Below are 21,517 nucleotides of genomic sequence, written 5' to 3' on the forward strand. Positions count from 1 at the left end.
AGGACATCCAATTTGGTTTCAGAGAAGGACTAGGAATCACAGAGCAAGTGCTTAACTTGTCTCTCCTTATAGGCAATATGTAAATGCAAGGGGCGGAAAACTTTATATGGCGTATGTTGACTTGACCACAGCCTTTGACTGCTTAAGTCACTCTAAATTATGGCATATTTGAACTGATATGGGGGTAGACTCTTTATTGGTAAACTTCCTTCGGGAGTTATTTTCTAACGCTACAGCTAGAGTGAGGTTTGGGAACAAGGTAGAGCTCATGGCCCCATTCGGCGTCGAGAGAGTGGTCAGGCAGGGATGTGTCCTGGCTCCCTTCCTTTTTCCCCTTTATACCAATGGGTTGGAACTCGCTATGATGGAAGGGTGCCAGGACCTACCCCTTATTAAAGGTTGTTCTATACCGGCCTTGTTATACGCCGATGACGCCGTGATCTTGGCCCGAACCCCCCTAGAACTTCAACGTGGCCTGAAGAGATACCACAGCTACATGGCCGAACTTGATCTAAAAATAAACATTAAAAAAACATTTGTCATGTCCATAGGTAACAGAAGTAAGAGAAACAAGGCTATCTTTGTTGAAAATACTAAACTTGAGACCACAAAGACCTATCCTTATTTAGGTATCCTAATGGACGATAAATGTTCATGGAGGCAGGCAATCGAGGCAAGAAAATTGCTTTTTATGCAGGCAACAATAGCACTGACTAGCTTTGCACAAAGGCTAGGAAGAAGACGACCGGCGGAACTGGTACAAATTTATCGGGCAAAGTGCATCAGTGTGGCGACTTATGGGGCAGGGGTATGGGGTCACGAAAAAGTGGAAGCCCTACAAAAAGTCGAGAATAGCTTCCTTCGATTCCTACTCGCTGTCCCTCGATGCTCTTCCACTTACAATTGCCATTTGGAGCTTGGCCTTTCATATATTACCGACATAGTCAAGCTCCAACCAATACTCTTATGGTACCGCCTCTGGTCTTCTACCATCGCCACTTTTAGCCAAGGGCTTCTAGAGGATTGTCTGTCCCTTGACAACGGGCACAAGATCAAATGGCTCATGTACATTAAAAACATTTTCTATGACCTGGGTCTGGCAAAGTATTATCATTCCAACACGACAATTTCCGAAATACCTAGAAAGGAATTCCAAAAATATGCCTGACCCATCTAGATCAACTCAGGTTGTCAAATGAGGCAAGTAAATCTTCCGTCCAATACGCATTAACAATACAAACAACATTGGCAATTCAACCATATCTTACCTTCAACTTAATCGGTTATTAAAGATTCTTGCTGATATGATTTAGGTGGAATATATTCCACCGCCTGGTATCTTTCCCGGAAACAAATGACTGGTCCATGCATTTAACGACTTGTCCTTGCGACGAAGTTTCAATTCAATCTACGTTGCATACGGCCTTATTTTGTCAATTTTACAAAGAGGCGAGACAGGGCCGGACTGGGAACCAAAACCAGCCCTGGCAAAGTGCTCGGCGACCCCCTCCCCCCACACCACCCTCGGGGGTTGGGGGTGCCGCCGAGCACTCTGCCAGGGTCGGTTTTCGGCCAATTTTGTTACAGGTCCGATTTTGTAGCTATGCTGCAAAAACGTCCCTGTAAGAAAATCGGCCCCCACCCGTTCGGCGCACCGGGGGATTGCCCGGTGCCCGCTATGGCAAGTCCGGGCCTGAGCCGAGAACGCGTTGGTTGATTTCGTTACTAAAACAATTGGGATTAAGGAGATGTCGTCCAGCTTTTCTTGTACTGCAATTTTTGGAGGTTCCTTTTCTGGCGAAAAATATTGTACAATTTTTGAAGTTTTGTGTCAAGCTCAGGGCGAATTTAGGATAGCCATGATTTCTATAGAATTGGAAATAACTAGAACATTGGTTATTCCTGTGTGTTTACAATTATTCGTAGAACTGTGTTAACAATTACTCATAGACGCCTCTTTATTGATTAGTATGCACCGTTGCACTTTGTACACTGGAAATGTAGTCACATTTTTAGCTATCTATATCCCTAGTGGATATTTTTAATTCTTTTAAACCAAGTATTTTTATGTAAATTGTGAAAAAGAAATTGTACCTTTATGGTTTTCTATATTTGAATACCGAATAAAGGATTTTTGATTGATTGATTGAGTGGTGGACATGTCATTCTGTATTTTGGATTGAAAAGGAATAGTGGAGAGCTAGAAGATTTTTTTTGACTTCATAGCAGTAGGAGGGGGTTTGGGATGAGTAAAAGGGAGGTGGAGGGGGAAGAGTCAGAGGGAAGGGTTTAGAAAGGCTTGTTTGGGAGATCTGAATAGTAAAAGAGGTATGAGATGATACTAGGAGGGGTAGAGGAGGTAAGAGTGTAGTTCAGCGCTGAGACACCGAAGGTTATTTGTGCGCTTAACAAATTGCATAAATAATTAAATAAGGGTTACTTTGGGGCTCATGGTAGTGGTATGGGGTTCGGGATGAAAGAGAGAGCAGGGGTAGAGGATATAATGATAGAGGTATAGTGTGAGAAATAGGGGGGGTGCATTGGAAAGAGAAGCAGAATGAGGTTTGTGGATTTTCCTAAGTCATTGGAAGGAATAGAAGTATTTTGGGAAGATTAAAAAAAAACATACATGTAGCAAAAAATATCCATGAAAGCAGTATCTACTGATGATCCAAATCAACAAAGCAAGCCTGCGGTCTGTGACGAAGTAGCTGTACTGTGACAAAGCGGGCAGACTCTAGTGATTACAAAGCGGTGCTCTGAACATCTGTGAACTTGCAAGTGCGGGCTGCACCACCCCAAAGTCCACCCAGGCAGGCAGTGTATCTGAAGTCGTCCATTCCCGCTCCCTCTTTTGCCTACCCGCGGATTCCTCTTCCATCCAGACTCATCATGTCCTTGTTCAGGGCCCTCTACACTCAAGCTGACCTGTGCATTCTGTTTTAGCCTTTGCTTAAGAGGCTGTGATAACAGTGAACACCTTCTAGTGGGGCTGTAGTAGAAAGGGGTGTCTGTTGAGTGCACTACGCGGCAGGCAGTTCTTTAGTAGGGGGCTGATGTACCCATGCCACCCCCAGCACACAGAGCTGACATCTCCATCCCATGAAAAGGTGCCAAGAGAAGCAAGGGGTCCCTGCTGACCATACCTGCATTCACTTGCTCCACACACCACTTCTTCCCTTTCTTCTCCCCTAAGTGAGGATAAGCACTGAGCAGCCTTTCATCAGACACAAGACTTATTCTTCCTTCTGCATCTAAAGGCTTTGAGTTAGGAAGGACAGCGGTTAAAATCGAATTATAAATTCAACCAGTACTGCTCAGTTGTACATTCACATTGTAAGTTCCAGATTGCACAAATAGAGTCTCAAAGCCCGGCTGCAGCCAGGAAAGAAGCCAGGTTGATCATCAGCAGTCTAGTTTTAAAGTGCAGTATTTGATACATGCGCGGTTGCGATTCTCCTGTCGTGGGAGCAGAAAGAATGAAACGCCCATCAAATCAGGCGCCTCGAGTTTCACGTTACCCCTACACCTGCATTTTTGTAACCAGAGTGGATGGATAAAACCTGTATTTTTTTACACCTAATTCAATCCGATCTCTAAGCGGAGGATTGCGTTACATAGTTTATTTATCCACAAGGCTTTCTGGAGAAACAAACACTTGACCATTGCTAATGCATCCCTTCCTAGCGTATCAAGCCTTGAGATCAGGAGTACAGGTCTCAAGTCTTTCTTTTCAGAAAGGCTCAAATGATCAGACATCTGTGGCCAGCAACTGTGCCCCATAAGGGATGAGTGGCACTATTGGAACTCCTGCAACATGGTCCTATGGAGAGCCAACCACAATGTCTTTTCAAATTGAGTAATACTCCCTGAAGAGGAACCAGCTTGTATCGTGGTGCTCTTCATATGCCCCAACTTGTTCAAAGATTAGGAGTTTAATTATTCCAGTATTGTGCCAGACGGTTGCATAGTAAATCTAGGCTTCTTTTTTTTCCCCAAAGACGAAAACATTCGTTTTTGTCTATATCCAACCTCCATTTGTGCTCAGTTGTAGGTTTGAACAGCTTGGAGGATCTGAACAAAGCCAGGTGAAATCTTCCAGGAAGTTACTTTCTTCTAAAGAGTCCTGCGATCGACCCCCGCTGCTCAGTTCAATACTCCAGCCGCCAGGCATTTAACTCCACAGATGATGAAACAATGGTCATTTTTGGAATGACCCTAGTGAAAGTCACCTTGTTCATTTTTTTTGTTTGAATATTTTTTGGGGCTTTTCTTAAGCAATGACATTTATAATTGGTACACAGAGTGATAAAAAGCAGTTGTGGAATATCAATAAGTAGATTATACATCAACCAGTACCACTTCATACCGTGTATGTGAGTGCTCCATCTAGCGACGAGTTGCTCTTAACTTTCGGGAGTTTAAGTGTGTGTCGCATAGATGTTGCAGAGAGTCTAATAAGGCCGCGTGCAGCCTGTCTCTGTATGTGTGTGTCGACATCCGTGTCCGGGATCCGCAGAGCGAGGGGTATAATAGCGAGCTGTGGAGTGGGTCTGGTTGTGTTTCCCAGTGTGTCGCTCCCTCCGGGTGTATCTAGTTGTCTACGTATGCTATATCATACCCCACTGTGACATGTGACAAGGTATTGAGTGCCAGTTGAAGTGTAAATGCCAATTTCTCATATGTAAGTTTTGCAAAGGGAGTCTTATCAACAGCGATAGCACCCTATTGTTAATTACAGGGCCTTCATGTAAACAGTGGGATGAGAGGATTCCGGGAAGAAGGGGGGGGGGGGGGGGGGGCGAGGGTGAAAAATTATCTTCCTATAGGCATAGTAAGTGGGGAAGAGGTAAGTGCAAACTAGGGAGGGGTTCGAAAAACCATTAAAATGAGGTGCGTGCGCTAGTTTCGGTTGTATTTGTGCGTGGATAGTGTCGGTATGGGGGTGTGGGGGAAGGCAGCGGCCAGTGGCGGAGATGGTGATCACATCCGGCTCGTGGGACGGGATGTCCTCCTGGGGGGGGGGGGGGGGGGGGGGGGGGGGGGAGACAGTGTAGCCGGTTTCATGCTTCTGGGAATTGTCCACGCCTATGCGCACTGGGCTCCTGTTCATTATGTGCGGTATTCCCTTCCGGCTTCGCCGTCAATTAGATATGCATGTTGCGTCGTGTAAGTAGGCACAGGTTGGGAGGGGGGCACCGGGCATGCGGGGCATCTGTCTATTCCCATATCTTCCGTCTGTTCCGGAAGTGCATCTAATTTCAGGTGATCCCTTGTGTTAAGCTAGCTTGTTGGAAGGACTTCAGCACGACATCCCAAAGGTGCTCAATTGGGAGTTTTCTCAGTCCCATTGTTTCCTCTCTGCGAAGCACTGTGCCCTCCGCCACTGCCCAGTTAGCGAAAGAGGTGTACCAGTGTCAAGCATGCAGGGGTCTGTTGTTTTTCCAATGCCTAGTGAGTAGACACTTGGCTGTGACAAGTCCCAGATCCCAAAATCGTGCCGGCACCTTATTCGATTTGGTCCTTTTGTAAAGGCCCAGGATGCAAGCCTCCCATGTCTGCGGTATTTCTTCGCCTGTGTATTGTGTCAGCAATGTTGTGATCGTGCTCCAGTATGACTGGATGCTGGGGCACAGCCAGAGCATATGTAACAGGTCTGCTCCAATCAAGGAACATCGTTGGCATGCTGCGTTGGTGACTGAGAAGTATCTGTTAATCTTGTCTGGTGACAGGTATGCACGGTGCAAGATGTAGAACTGCATGGTTTTAAAACGGGAGTTGCATGGGATGTTGACTGGACTTAGTAGCACCATTGCCCACTCTTTGTCCGTCCAGGCCCGCCCTCTGTCCACTTCCCATTTGTCTCTTAGTTGTCGGGTAGAGTGTTGTGTGTGTTCCAAGAGAGCTTGTGCCAGCCAGTGTACCACGTGAGTGCCATTGCCCATTACATGCGGCTATTGCATGAATTAATGCATTGGCGGTTCCTCAGAGATATCGCCCCAGGCGTTCGCCAATGTCCGCACCAGGGAGGCGTGGGTTAGAAATTGACCAGCTGGTAAGCCTGTGTCCGCTGCAAGTGTAGCAAAGGTGAGCAAGGCGCGTCAGCATAAAGGTCCCCCAATGTCTCCACTCCTGCCTGCGTCCATCTCTCTAGCACAGCCTCTGTCATTACTCCATCTCCTCTGGGAGTGCCCAGTAAGGGGAGCACTGGGGCGTATGGTTTCACCACTCGAGTCAGTTTCAAGCAGCGTAGGAAGCATTTGTGTGCCACCGCTGTGTGCAGTTGTGTGGGGCTTTCGCCAGCGGGTGGAACAGCGTGCAAATTTGTGTGTGGGTCCGGCGAGTGGTATCTGTGGCTGTATCTTCCAAATTTCTGCCACTCAGCCATCCCAATACCCATTGCAGTTGTGCTGCCAAATAATACAATTCCAGGTTAGGAACCGCCAGGCCTCCTGTCTCAGTTGTCATATACAACTTCGTCAACGCTACACGGGGTCTGCCCTTGTTCCAGATTAGGTCGCGAAGCAATGTTTCCAAGTCTCGGAACACTCTGGTAGGGACGTAGTTTGGGATATTAGCATAGTAATACAATAGTCGTGGTAGGACTATCATTTTCGTTAGTGCTACTTGGCTTGGCACAGTCAGGGGAAGGGTTTTCCAGAAAGTCACCTGAGCGCGTAATGAGGATATCGCTCTCATCAGGTTCCCATCCAGTATGTCCGTTGGGTGCCTATATATGTGGATTCCCAGATATCGGAACGTAGAGGGATACCAAGTGAGTCGTTCGCCCCCAAGTCTCACGTCGCATTCTGGTGTCTCCTGACTGAATGAATATGCACCCGACTTAGCCCAATTGACTCGTAAGCCCGACATTTCCTCAAAGGTCTGTAAGATTGTATCCAGAGACCTCGGGATGTTGGTCAGATCCTTGACGTATAGAAGCAGGTCGTCTGCATAGAGCGAGACTGCATGTACACCATTGAAAGTCCCCTTGTTGATGAGGGACATTTTTGGACAGACCACTGCTTCAGGGTATTAAGACCATTGTGTTTTAGCTGTGGCATGTATTACATAAATCCGGTGGTATTTACAGTCCTTGCTGGGGTCACTCTTTTAAAACATATTTTAACATTGGCCCCCACGTGAGGAATTCAGTAGATGTAACCCACTAATCAACATGATGGCAAACTTCTACTGAACCAATGTTTTTGGGCCCAGCCACTAGTTTCTCTTCATCAATAAAATAATTGCCTTTTTGCTTATTAGTTCAACGAGATTGAAAGTTCTCTCTTAACAGTAACAGGCTTGCAAAAATAGATTCCCTAAGCCATAAAAAAACAAGCATTTGCAATGCAATAGGTCTCGCAGCATTAAAGTTTGAGTTATTGGCATTGTAAATGACAATGCTTTGAATTAATTTTTTTTTATTAGCAATTAGTATATAACCATTGTTTGTGAATGGTTAGTTGGTGAACTAGTATTACTGATTATACTAGACATGTTTCTGCAGTGCCCATACGCACTTTGGCATGGCTTTGGTGTGCAATAGGCTGTGCAGCCAGCAGCGTCCTTTCATCCGTGGTCCCGAAGGAGGTTGAGATGCTGTGTTACTGCTACCTCTATTATTACTTTTTTTATATTTATTTATTTATTTTATGCGATTTTATATATTGCAAACTTTACCCGAAGGTGTCAGAGCGCTTTACATAAGAACCAGTAGCAAAACATAAGGTCTAAGGATTACGTGCGTTACATAAAAGATACAAACAGAAAAAATTGCAAATGTACAAGATGTAGCATTCTACCAAGTTCTATATATAAGCGACAGAAAAACAAACCACAACAAAAAGTGTTCCTGTACACTTAGGAAGCATAGTGCATTCAATCCCGTCGATTTCGCATTTACTAAGCACATGATTCATAAAAACTCCACTGAACAATGTAGTGGCCAACGACCAAATAATAAACCTGAATTACTGCCCAGTGTAAGGGGGAAACCTGGCAAAATATGATAAAGTCCAGAGAGGGGTACAGCTCTTGCAGGCGCTAAAAAAGTTAGACATTCGCTTTTTAGGGACGGGCGAGCAAAGTCCAGAACATAAAAATAAATGATGCGCTCAGCTTCAGAGGAGAAGCCATTGGTGAGGCGTTTAGTGTGAATTAGGGTAACGTTTATTTAAAGAATTGCAGGGGCAGACGCTGGAAAAGGCAACCATTTGGAAGTTACGGTGTAACAGAACGCTCTGACCCAGCTAGGCAAATAGTATTATCCACAACTGTAGCAGGATGTGCAGCAGATCTGCAAGACGACATAAGTTAACTAAAATTTGTGAATCAAGAAAGAATGACATAAGCCTCTCCCAGGTGCCATAAGCAGTCCACCAGGGGCGACCAGCAACAGAGCAGAATCCACCCAGCGAGCAGACCTGCATGCAGCAGGGCCAAGTAAAGATCGGGACATACGTTATAGAGACTGGACTTGTAAAAGGGCAATGTTGTGATATGTGATCGGAGACAACAGCAACACTGTCTCAAGGTAGAAGAATTCTTAGTGCTTGACAGGTTCCCGGGATCTTTAGGGGGTCTCTCACCAAAGGTGCTCAGCGCCTGGCACCACCCACTGCACTGAGGGACAGACACTACCCCTCCTTCCCTGCCCTGAAAAGCATACCAGGCCTGCCACTCCCACCTCACCAGAACCCCTCCTGCCCCTGGAGTGCTCTCCGTCCTCTAACCTTGACCGTCCCCAAGAACCCTTCCTGCACAGAAGTACCCCTTTATCTCATGTCTACCCACATTCACAACACCCCTGCCACCTGTGGCGTGACTCACCTCGCGAGTACAGGCACCGTGGCGACTCGAGGTCTAGGTCGGAGCTGAGCAGAGAGATGAAGTCCAAGGGCATCGCAGCACGGCCCGGCGGGAGATATACCGCCCCGGGCCCTGTTGCAGTGGCGCGAGGCGCCGGTTGTCCTCCACAGCGGCCCACCGGTTGCCTGCGCGTGAACCTCAGAGCTCGACCCTCCACGGAACCAGTGAACAGGGGGAGAGAGACAGAGAAGAATGCCTTTTCTATTGGTGGACATCCGGGGATCAACACTGCAGAGGGGACAGGGTCCGGAGGGAGCGTGTGCGGGCTCGGAATGAAGAGCCACTGTTTGTCTCTCTACGGAGAGGAGATGCGCGTGCGCACTGAGGCCTGAGCTGGCAGAACAAATCAAACACAATCCACTTTCAAAAGCAGCCCAAAACCGGCACAGACTACCGCTAGAAGCCAGCTGCAAGAACAGTCTCCATACTTCGAGAAAAAAGTTTGAGGGGTCGATTGATTCTTATTCTTAACGTAAAGAGAAGCGGTGTGAGGGGTATGTGTGCTCGCGTGTGTCTGTGTGTGCACGTGTGTGTATGTGTGCGACGGCGGGGATGGGAGGGGTTCTCTGTATGTATGTGTGCGTGCGTGCATGGGCGCTCTTGTGTGTGTCTCTGAATATGCGCATGCGTGTGTCAGCTTTCCAGTAGAGGAGACAGGAGCTGGCCACAGCGAGCGCGTTCGCGTGTGCGTGGCCCGCTCAATTCCGAGCACGCGGCCAGCTCCTGTCCCCTCTACTGGAAAGAAGAATCCCTGACAATAGGTCTCTGGCGAGACAGCGCTTCGCGCGGTTCAACGCCTACGAGACCTAAAAAATAGACCAAAATGAAATGCATGATACTTCGGGAACCGACGTTTGCAAAGATTGCAGATGAAAGGCAAAACAAAGGTTCACTTTTTCCCAGAAGTTTTACTTGTGCTTTTCTGAAATCATCTCACACCTTTCATGACAGTTTTTGTAGATGACAGCAAGTTTTTTGCTTTATTTGATTTCATTGTGGTAAAATCATTAATATCTTTACTTTTCCTAGAAATCCGAAATTTTCCTTTTGATTGCTTCTTATTAGCCGTATATCGAATGTCGCGCTTCTTAGTGTAAGCCTGTTGCTGCCTTTGGATTGACCTCTAGAGAGGAGTAGTCCTTTTCCCTGTTTGGTTTGAGCACCAGACTTGGCACACATCAAGATGGAGTGGGGTACCACTCTGGCCGGTTCTCCAGATCACTTCAGCGTAGTCCCATAAGGTCTCATTGTTTGAAACTCACTGGTGACACAGTAGTTGTCTCATGTCACATCTGAGTGAAGATGCACGGAGACCGAGGTTAGAAGGCCACTGGAGGAGCAGCGTCATCAGAGGTGAAGCTGGCTTGCCTCTTGATGTAAAGCCTTGGAACTAGGCGGCTCTAACATCAGCTTCTTCTGAAGCAAAAACAAAAAAAGCCATAGCTAGAAAAACATTCAAGGTACCTCTTGGCATTCCTAATCCATGCAGCTTGAACATTCGGCATTAAAACAGGTGCACAATGGGTGATCCCTCGTGTGAGAAGCAGGTAAACCCTGGCCCAGTGGATAGAGCGGTCGGCTCCTGGAAACGGGAAACCGTGCTCTAATTCCAGCCTCTGGAAAAAGTACGCATTGTGGTCGAAAGTGAAAAATCTATTGATCTGTTCCCCAGGAAAAACATACATCAGAGGCATAATCGCTATAAACTGCCAGCCTGTTTATTTCCGATGTCCACAGCAATTGTTCTTAATGTGTCGTTAATCAATGTAGGGGGTGAGGAATAAACTTGGGAAATAGTTTTGTTTCCACAGGAGTGAGCTATAACCTTTTCAGCATTTTGTCCCCCCCTCTGAATAACATTGTTCACCAATGTAGAATATAAAATAACCTTTGTGGCCCCTGTACCCCTTGCTTAGGGTCAAAAGGCAAATCATTTCAAACTATTTGACACTAGTATTGTTAAAGAAAAATACAGTTAAATGTGGCCAGAGTCCTAGTTGTATGGACAGGTTTAAGTTTCTAGATTTTCTACCCTGCCCCGTAACATCGGCTTAAAGACCGAAGAAACCTTGAATGGCGTTGTGAAATGAAAGGGCAAGCAACCCTTGAGCAGGGCTGAGCCCAGTCTTATCTCGAATTGAAAGGGCGAGCAACCCTTGAGCAGGGCTGAGCCCAGTCTTATCTCGAATTGAAAGGGCGAGCAACCCTTGAGCAGGGCTGAGCCCAGTCTTATCTCGAATTGAAAGGGCGAGCAACCCTTGAGCAGGGCTGAGCCTAGTCTTATCTCGAATTGAAAGGGCGAGCAACCCTTGAGCAGGGCTGAGCCCAGTCTTATCTCAAATTGAAAGGGCGAGCAACCCTTGAGCAGGGCTGAGCCCAGTCTTATCTCAAATTGAAAGGGCGAGCAACCCTTGAGCAGGGCTGAGCCCAGTCTTATCTCGAATTGAAAGGGCGAGCAACCCTTCAGTAGGGCTGAGCCCAGTCTTTTCTGGGCAAGAATAACAGTTTATCTGATGGAATACGAGCCTAATTCCGAGAGGTTCACTGAGAGGTGGACACTGTTCTAGCAGCCTAAATGGGGGTTACTGATATTTCCCCCTCATATGGGCAAGATGCTTTTACATTTGCCTTAAAACGGAATGACGTTGATGCTACTTTTGAGGCAGAGATTCCACGTCTTCCGGCTTACACAGTACTAGGGCTTTCAAATGCGCTGACATTCCCCCTGCGCTCCTTGCGGAGTAGGCAATTGGCATTGGCGCTACTGGCAGCGCGACAGGCTATCCTAGCGCACTGGGGCTCTCCGACTGTGTCGGATCACACGACTTGGCTACACAGATCATGGCTGACTCTTGCCATGGAAGGCCTCTCACTAGTGCAAGACCACAAGTGTGAGACCTACGCAGAATTATGGGCCCCTTTTATACATTGCTATCAGAAGAGTTTAGAGAAGTCACATGCTCCAAATAACTTCAAATACTGCATCTGATACCAGGGGCTAAGGAGATGGCGGCGTCCCCTATGTAGTAGGACAGTTTCTTAGCGGGGAATGCTAGGTGGAGGGGAGTGGTATCTGGACTAACTTGTATACAACGGTGCAGGACCCCTTCTTTTACCTTCTTTTTCTTTTGGGGAGGAGGGTGGGGGTTTATGTCCAGTTCCTCTCTTCTCGTGTTGCTCATGGTTTTGTTTTTCTTATTGATAAGTATACTTATGCAATCCAGACAACGCTGGCAGCCTCCGGGTTGTAGGCTCTTAAGCTGTGTATATTTGATTTATGCATCTATCCCACATTGCCGGTCAATGTGGTTGTTGGCATACAGCTGTGTATTGTCAAAGGATTGTCTCTCAAAATGAATAAAAGATTTGAAATGTGCCTCAGAAAATTAGAGCAGACACAGTTTCTCTGGCCCCTTTCAGCGTCATCAACATGCAAAGCTTTTTAGGACGAGATGCAGGCCCAGGGTGGGACTTGACACTGGGCAGCCAATAGGAGTAGGTGCAGATCAAACAGCTGAGCCCCACCGACAGTATTTCCACACATGCATTCCTCTTCACCCTACCCACCCAGAGCTCCTCCGCCCAGTTACGTGACTTAGTTACTAGTTAAACAGGAGCCTTCAAGAATCCAGGCCACTCATGCAGCGCCTTGCACCTGCAGAGAAGTTCTCCTTCGTTTCAGTGACACGTACCTCCAACCCTGTAAAGCGGGGTTCAAGCTAAGTAAGCGAGGTCTCTTGGGCTGCCTTTGAAAAACTGGTGAACCATTAAATCCAGTGTACCCAATGGGCCTTCTGGGAAAAGTCTCCATCTGCCTGGACCCAGGTTGGCTTTGAGGAGAGAACTAAATTGATTTGGCTTCTAAGGTATCCCTGTAGTTCATGTGCCCCAAATGGTGCCTTCACCGTGTCTCATGTGATGTGACTCCTGTCCTGAACAAAATGTTTACTATCCCCACCAGAATCTCATTTATGTCTTAGCATTTCCTTACATCAAATACTGCCCCCCCCCACACACACACACATAACGTCACCGCGGGTTCCGGCTTCTCCTGCATATCACCGATTCCCTCTTGAACATACCTTACTTTGAGAGCCACAGATTGACTCACTTTATAAAGTCCAATTCCTCGGGAGCGCCCACTTTGAGCTTGGGTTTTATTGCTGTCTTCCTCGGTGCTCACCCTGTGTAGATCCTTGTTTTGGACACCGTGGTCCTCTGTGTTCATGTGTTTTCTTGTTCCTTTTATCTAGTGTTGGGCACTTATGCCGCGATCCAGGTATGACCTCTAAAGCCAAGAAGCGCGTGGTTCTCCCGACTCGCCCCGAGCCCCCGACGTTTGAGCAGATCTTGGAGGATATCCATGGGGCTCTGCCTTCTGATCCAGTCTTCCTGTCTTCGGAAGAGACCAGCGAAGGTAAGGGGCAGTGGAATGATCTGAATTGGGCACGCAGCTTTCAAATATATCCATTGCAAGCCTTCGCACAGTCGGGAGCACGGCGAGGGTGAGCGTAGAAGCGTGGGTCGGATCTCTCTCCTGGATGAGGCTAGTGTGACTTCTTCGTGGTTCACAAATCTCAAATTGTTTAGCACTTTGATAAATGTTATATCAAGGCCAACCTCTGCATCGTTTAGTCGCTCACAAGACACCAGCGAGAGCCGCCCATGGTGGGACCTTCACCAGCGAGAGCCGCCCCGTGGCGGGACCTTCCACCAAAGTGGTCAGTCCTAAATTGTCATTCATTAAAAAAAACACGAGATGGGGCACAGCAGCGGTTTTGCAGCTATCCACGAATGATGACAGGCATGTACAGCTCAATTAAAGATACGTTATCCTGACAATTGTTAGTTCTACCTTCTCTGATAGAATGCATCAGGCTCACAGCAAAACATACAATCATCAAAAAGAATGGACACTTGTAACTACTTAACCTTTGGTTAAGATGGAACACCCTCATAAACGCAGTGTCTAACATGCGGTATATATCTTTCAACCGCCCCACACTCGCGTTAAGGCATTTTATCATTGGATGTTCCAAAGACGTGCTATATGCCAGCCTCATCCAGAGGCAACCTCTGGCTATTGTAGTAGTGTCCAGAGATAAAAAAATCTTAATTCAAAAGAGGCACCCCAAAGGAAATTGTAAAAAACAATGAACTTCACCAGTGATAGAAATTAATGGAGAAGGTGAGGTTATATGTTATTAAAAATTGGTCGGTATCGCTTGAGGTCAAGTTATTGGATCTCCTGATACCTTGGGTTAAACACAGTCAACATGTTTCTGCTCCATATTGCCCAGCCGGGTCTACGGAGCATTCGTCAGGTCAAATCAATACACACAACAGTACTTTTACTTACACGACTTGTGTAGTAATTAATTATTGTTATTGCAGTTTTTAGCTTTTACAGGATTTCTGGGGAAAAAACAGAAGAAATATACATTTGCATAGTAGGGATGCATGTATAGCACTTTCTAGATTGCTCATATTGAGAGAATTGTCGCTAGCACAAATTATGCACATAAAGTAATGAATCATCAAGAGGACAGCTAAGTATAAAGCTACACTAGAGAAACTAATGTGAATATTATCTTTTCATGGTAATTGTATTGGCTGTAAACAGGAGTAAGGGAAATAGGGATCCAAAATTGTAGTCCCTGTTAGATGTTATTTGTAGGTCTACAATAGCGTTATACAGCCTGGATGGTTACTCGGTTTATAGGAGGCGTAAATGGATTCATATCTTAAGAAGAGGTACCCTGAATAACTGGAGGTTCACTTCAGGCGTCAGCATAGAAGCGCGTAGAATAATGCTTATAAAAGTGTACCAAGTCAGCAAAAGAAACGCGACCAGCGTTAGCAGGGAAGCGCATTAGAGAATATTTATGCAAAGATACCAAATCGGCAATAAACGCGACCAGCCGGCATATTGCGGCTCTTACCTCAAATCGACAAAACCGATACTTCAACGGGTGGCACTGGGACTCACTAGTCCTAAGCTGGTGAAAGTGAGAAATTAGGAATGTGAAAACCCGGTCTTACCATATCTGCAGGACGCTATGTTATGCGTTTACAAGCCCTTCTTACCAGCACGTGCGGATACCGGGAGCTCATTTCCTGGTGATTCTTCTAAGTAACACAAAGAGGGAGTGAAACTAGAGAGAGGACTGTGTGTAGTAACCGAAGCTTAAAGATTATAGTCTTATCAGTAACAGAGAGAAGCCTTGCTTTTAGGACATTATACAGTCATCGATATTGTGAACAATATTTTTAAACCAAATGGGGTTAAAAATAAACGCATGAATTTTGGAAATAAAAATATGTAAAAAAGTGTTTACTCTTCGATGTCCAATGGGTATTATGTCTTGATTTCTGTGTTTTCATATAGAAACCATCATTTTACTAAGTCAAACATAGATGTGGGAGATAATGTTCAAGGTGTATTTGGAAAAGATTTGTGTATTAGGTCCCACATGTCTGAATGTGCCTGATACAGCTATTAACAAAATTGCACATAGGGCTCATGTAAATTGGTGCCATGGAATATTGTCATTTAAGCCCGTGATATGGGTCTTTAAGCGGTCCACCCATCTTTGCCCCTTCTCAAAAAGGATTTTTTCTGCATTACAGGTCTTATCTGTGAGTGTTTCAAGTACTGTCCACCTTAATTCTTCACAATTATGGCCGGTTTCAACAAAGTGGGAGCACAACTTGGTGGTGTTTTTTTTAAGTCTGATATTGCTTTTGTGTTCCCCAATGCGTGTTTTAACTTTTCTACACGTCATTCCTATATATTTTTTCTCGCATGGGCACCATATCATGTATACTACGTGAGTAGAATTACAGTTCATGTGTTGTTTTTGGATCCAGCTGAGGGAATCCGTGAGTTGAAGTGTCTTTGTAGTTGTTGTCAGTTTACATACTAGGCAAGTGCCACAAGGATGATGGCCAGTGACAGGTATCATGTCAATGTTCCTCATATTTGTTGGTCTCTGTCTTGGTTGGACCAGACGTGTATGTACTAATAGATCTTTAAGATTTTTTGTACGTTTGTTCGCAAATCTTGGTTTTGGCCAATCGTATTGTCCAGTGCCTAGGATGCGCCAGTTCTTATTAATAAGTTTCTGAATTTCATTTGTCGCCGGACAATAGGTGGTTACACATGTGACCAAGTCAGGGTTTAGTTCTTTTCTGTTGGTTTGGAGAAGGCATTCTCTGGGCTGATTCTTGGCTCTTTTACGACATTTGGAGATGGTCGATGGAGTGTAGTCTCTAGCTTTCAGCTTTTGGCTTAATTCCTTTGCTTGGACCTCATAATCTATAGTTTTACTACAGTTTCGCTTGAGCCTTAAAAATTGGCTGTAGGGTAAATTGTCCCGTAGGGGCTTCGGGTGGTAACTTTTATAGGATAAGAGACTATTTTTTGCTGTTGGTTTTGTGTAAGTTTTTGTCTCTAGTTTGCCATTTTCCATAAAGATCGTAAGGTCAAGGAAATCAAGTTGGGTGTTATTTGAGGTATAGGTGAATTTAAGCCACTTGTCTCTTCCATTGAGCCATTCGATGAATAGGCTGAGATCCTGGTCAGTGTGCCAGATTAATAGGATATCGTCTATATATCGTTTCCAGTATAATATACTGGAAACGAAAGGATTGCTCTCATTCAGAATGAAGTGGTTCTCGAAATGGCTCACATCGAGACCTGCCACTGATGGAGCGAAGGCACTCCCCATGGAAGTGCCATGGCATTGTAAATATAGATCGCCATTGTACTCAAAATAATTTTCTGTTAGTGCTAGACGGCAACACTCCAACACAAAATGTCTGGGGGTATTGTAGGGCCAACCTTCCATAAATAACAGGTCTTCCAGCATCTGAAGGGTCTCTTGTTGTGGGAGGCTGGTGTAAAGTGATTCTACATCTAAGCCTACGAGTAGCATAGTTTCTGAATTGAATGTTCTGTCTGATATTTGAGTCAGTAAGTCACGAGTGTCCTTCAGATAAGTGGTTTTTTTTTGTACCATTGGTTTTAAGTACTCATCAGCAAATTTAGATAATGGTTCTAATAATGAACCGATCCCCGATACTATCTGACGTCCTGGTGGTGGGTGTCTGTTCTTGTGAGTTTTAGGAAGCGAATAAAAGAACGGTGTTTTGGGTTCTTTTATTATCAGATATTCTGCTTCTTTTTTTGAGATCCAAGAATTCATTTCTGCCTCATATACCATGATGGCAATGGTGTTCTGAAGTCTAGGCGTTGGATCTATCAGTATTCTGACACACAGCAAAACATGGCACTAAACCAAATATGAGAAAGGGACCCCCTGCAAATTAATGGTAATGAGGCAGGGAAAAGACAAAGAACACAGAAAACAAAACCCGTCTAACCAGTCAATATCTTCAAATAATCCTTTGATGCTCAGAAAGGTTAATTCTTTAAATAACATTTTATTGAGAATATCTATTCAGTACATTATATATTTCATTAATACAGTGATGCAAGTTATTTTTTTCCTTCATCTAAGATTAGTTGCATTTTACAAACAATAGTACTCTGCAGGTGTCTCTGCAAACTTTTATATAAAACTGCTATGACCCACTCACTCAAGTGCATCCAACTCTCTAACTTTCCATTACTTTCCATTCTTTCTTTCATACTCCTATAAACATGCACATATTCTTTTTCATTTTATTTCTCTTTTCTTCAAAAGATAAACTCCTATAGCAAGTCATTCAATTTCCGTTAACAAACATGATTACTATGTATTGTCTTAAATACATTTTATCATATAATTCAATTATGGTCTACTATTATCTTGGTTTTTCCATTCTGTGAATATGGCTTATGTGGTTATGGTCATTGTTATACACATGTTTCGGCACACACGCCTTCCTCAGGATAGCCACTGTTTGCCGGACCTATGTAGGCATGAAATGACCCGCCAAGAGTCCGTCATATAAGTTCCCGATAATGGTCCCTTGTGCTTTCAGCACCCTCAATCAAATCTACCATTTTGGCTTAGAGTCGGAAATTTAGTCCCCATCTTGTATCCACTTTTTGTCCAATTCCTGTGCACGTCAAGTGCCCACCTTCCTAATATTGAAGTGATTGTGCATACTTCACAATAGTGGCAAAATCTATTGTGCTGAAGAGATAAATCCTCACATACATTCACCTACGCCAACGGTGTGTTTCTTCCAAGATATCGCGATGGCGCTTTCAAACAGGCAATGGCTTCTTCTCACCAGCACATAACTTCCATTCTTAAAGTTCTTTTTAGGCTTCTCACACACGTACTGTCTGTTTATTAAAGTTCGTCCAATGTGCAGGCCTCTCACTCGGACAAGTAGTTATTGTGGTAAAGCACTTCCTTTGATCAGGCCAAGGAAGCAGATCCATTTATTTCCTGGTAAAAAGATTCCCTTGAGCCGTCCTTTTACTTAATTGTTCTCTCATGGTCTAAGTGCTTTCCAGCAGGTAGCCCATCAGAGTCGCATGTTAACTTCATGAAAGGGCTTTCCATGTTTATGTCAGCACTACATTTGAGTTGAATGCATTGCTTTTGGATCACGTATATCATTTGGGTTACTAGATCTGTCAGTTTGGCAATATCTTTAAGGTTTCCTGAGGCCAGCATTGAGGGTGAAAGTGTCAGTCTGGCCAAAGGCCAATCCCTGCAACTAGGGTACACTCGGTAGAACTTATTGTCAAGCCCAGTCACATTTTGGGCAGGGTCATCGAGGGCGCACGTAGGTTAGCACTGAAGTCTGCTCTTTCTCAGCTACATTTCCTCTTCACTATAAGGTCATGAGTTCTGAACATGTGTAGTGGGTGGGAGGGGCAGGGGAACCATAACTGGTGAATCTTCGTTTTTTTTGTAAACTTAACATCTCTTCAATTGTATGTATCAACAGACAGAATCTACAGAGGGTATAAAAAATACCAATACTAATTAACACCGTTAGATTAGACCTTGATAACCGGTTCAGGGACGCAACTGTGAGCGAGTAGAATGATCTCCATAGCAGGGAAGTCACTGACCACAATCCAGTATGGCAGCCCCCGCGTCTAGTATTAACATATGAACTGGTGCTGCCTCATAGTATGACTCAAACGGCCTTTCATTTGGAGGACGCGTTGTTTGTTCTGATATAAAGATATGCTGATGGTATTTTTTTTGTTGCTCTCTCGTTCTCCAGGGTCGCTGCAGCCACCAGCCCATGCGCGAGAGGAGGAGAGCGGAGCAGAGAAGGACCGGGAGCAGAAGTACCAGCAAAGCCGCTCCTTTGTGCTGATGAACCAGAGGTTGCAAGAGATTCAGGGTATCCTGACGGCAAAATGCGAGCAACTGAAGCAGGCTGGAGAGTCTCTGGAGTGCAAGATTAGTGAAGTGAAAGAACGGGCCTTGTGAGGTACCAAGTAGCTCGAGATGCCCAGACACGTGCTACTTTAGGGGCACCCTTTGCCACCACCATGAGAGACTCCTTCATCCTGAAGGACATGATTCTTGGTTTCCCCAAGTCTTCAGAGGACCTTCGATGTGGACTTGCTTATGGGATAAAGATTTTTCGTTCCTATTCTTTGTGCTGTAATCTAAGAAGTCTACTCAATCGCCTGTCGACTGCCAGAGTATGGACAGAGCAGATCCGTAGGGGATTTCTGCCGGGTTCCAGACATTGTGGGCCTTTGAGTCTTGGGTCAGGGATGAACTCTTCCAGCTATGGATATGACTTCTCGCTTTGGTATTGTGAAGAAGATGAAAATATTGCATCCTGTATCTGTCACATGTTGGAGCAGCAGGGCCTCCGGGGATACTGCGAGCACCGTGACCAAGTGGCCGGGATGCTTGTCAGCTCCACCATCTGTGAAGTCATCCAGGCTAGCCGGGTTGCAATCCTTGTGCTGTCGAGGAGGACCGTCGTTGATCGCTGGCACCAGCGGATCACAGAGTGGAATCTAGTGAATAATGTGGAGCGTAACGGAGGGAAGATCATCCCTGTTTATGTGGACATCACCCGGGAGCAAGGTCCACTGCCTCTGAGGTACATGAACAGCCTCTCTTACAGCAACAAGTACTTCGAGAAGAGGCTCCTTGATAGCCTGAAGATCTCCGCTAGAGGAGAGCGAAAGGCTTCCTCGACACACTACTGATCGACACCAGCAGTCTGAGGACCAGGGCTGAGGACATGCCTACAAGAGCCTTGCACTGAACTTTGGAAGCAGCTGGTGGTGTGGCTCTTGTAGAGAATGGAAGGTTCCCGGAAACCCACGTGACATCATTGACTTCAATTAAAGGCTGCATTAGAGACGTTTTACTGTTTTTTTTTTTGTTTTTTTTTAAACAGATTGGCCAAACGACTTTCACTTTTCTAAAATATTGGTTGGCATTAAAAACCTTCCCTTAAAAGCTGCTTTGGCCTTGAGAGTGATAAGTGCATGGGAAAGGATCATGGGTTGTTTTGCTTCAAGATTTAAGACTGAGACCGGTAATGAGATGAAGGGGATGCGTCTACGGTACTGGGCATCTGTTATCATGGTTTCTTCCTTGTACGTAAATTTACTTCATCAATAAAACTGTATTGAAGTACAGAAAGGCCTTGTACCATGTCTTGGACTTGTGTTTGTTACTTGCTTTTGCAGCTCATGAACCTAAACCTAAATTTTGAAGCTAATCCGAGATAGTAATGGTGTCAGACTAATCAGAATCTTAATAACCAGTTGGGTTCATGTTACTCCTTGGCCCCTCTTCACAGTAAAAACACATCTGTTTATCATGTAGTTGTGACTGCCCTAAGTTTTATACTCTATGTGCTCGGTGCTGGTGCATTGGTTTACCACCATGGCGGCTGATGGGGAGTACAGCAAAGAGTGCGAAGACTTTTAATGACAGATTTTCTTCTTCAGTTGATATTTTATGTTCTTGCAAGAAGGATATAAACCAAAAATGTTAGATAAATCAACCTCAAATAGGTCTCCCTGGCTCTGGTGTAACTTTAGATCTAAGATAAAGGTGAAAAAAGTGAAAAAGAAACATGGTAACAGCAAACATGGAAACAAATTGCCTATGAGGAATAGTTAATACAGAAGTAAGTTTAATGCAAAAGGCAAAAAATTGGGAGCTCAAGGATTTGCAAGGATCTCCCTGCCCTGCCCATCTGGATAAATATCGCTAATGTGGAGCCATTAATAGCGCGCATCTTTGCATTTGACAAAGAAGAAAATAAAACTGGAAAATATAAATAATTAAAATAACCTAGTGAAGGTGAGAGAAAGAGTTATACAAAATAAAACAGGTGAGCAGCCAGTTGCCTAAAGAATATATTAATTTTTCTTCTCAAATTCATAAAGCAAATCCAGCTGCGCTAAAGCGTTGGCGAAAACTTCTGAAATACGTGACATTTCACCATCTCCGTTGCTTTCTCGGGGACGGTTGAGCAAGATATTACGGAGATACTTAAGGGCAAACATCCAAGATTTTAACTCCATTCCAGGTCCAATCGTTCATTGATTTAATTCGGTGTCCAGGGCCATACTCCTATTATATATATATATATATATATATATATATATATATATATATATATCCTTATAGTTAAATGAGATTTATATTGTCTTTTCCCTTGGAGTTCCCCTCAGATAGAAAACAAA

At 44.9% G+C, this 21,517-nt stretch overlaps 1 protein-coding gene across 4 annotated transcripts in view; it reads left to right on the plus strand.

Moving 5' to 3' along the window:
- C12H19orf25 (chromosome 12 C19orf25 homolog) overlaps positions 1-20,471 on the plus strand; it is a 31,674-nt gene extending 11,203 nt beyond the window's left edge. For all 4 annotated transcript variants that reach the window (XM_086946651.1, XM_086946650.1, XM_086946653.1 and 1 more), the window contains exons 2-3: positions 13,125-13,288; positions 19,069-20,471. In XM_086946651.1, coding sequence (XP_086802777.1) covers positions 13,153-13,288; positions 19,069-19,280 — 348 coding nt within the window. In that variant the 5' untranslated portion in view covers positions 13,125-13,152 and the 3' untranslated portion in view covers positions 19,281-20,471. The remainder of the gene's footprint in view (positions 1-13,124; positions 13,289-19,068) is intronic.
- Positions 20,472-21,517: the final 1,046 nt, after the last annotated feature.

The sequence above is a fragment of the Lissotriton vulgaris genome, chromosome 12 (assembly GCF_964263255.1).
Source record: "Lissotriton vulgaris chromosome 12, aLisVul1.2, whole genome shotgun sequence".
In the NCBI taxonomy this organism is placed as follows: domain Eukaryota; kingdom Metazoa; phylum Chordata; class Amphibia; order Caudata; family Salamandridae; genus Lissotriton; species Lissotriton vulgaris.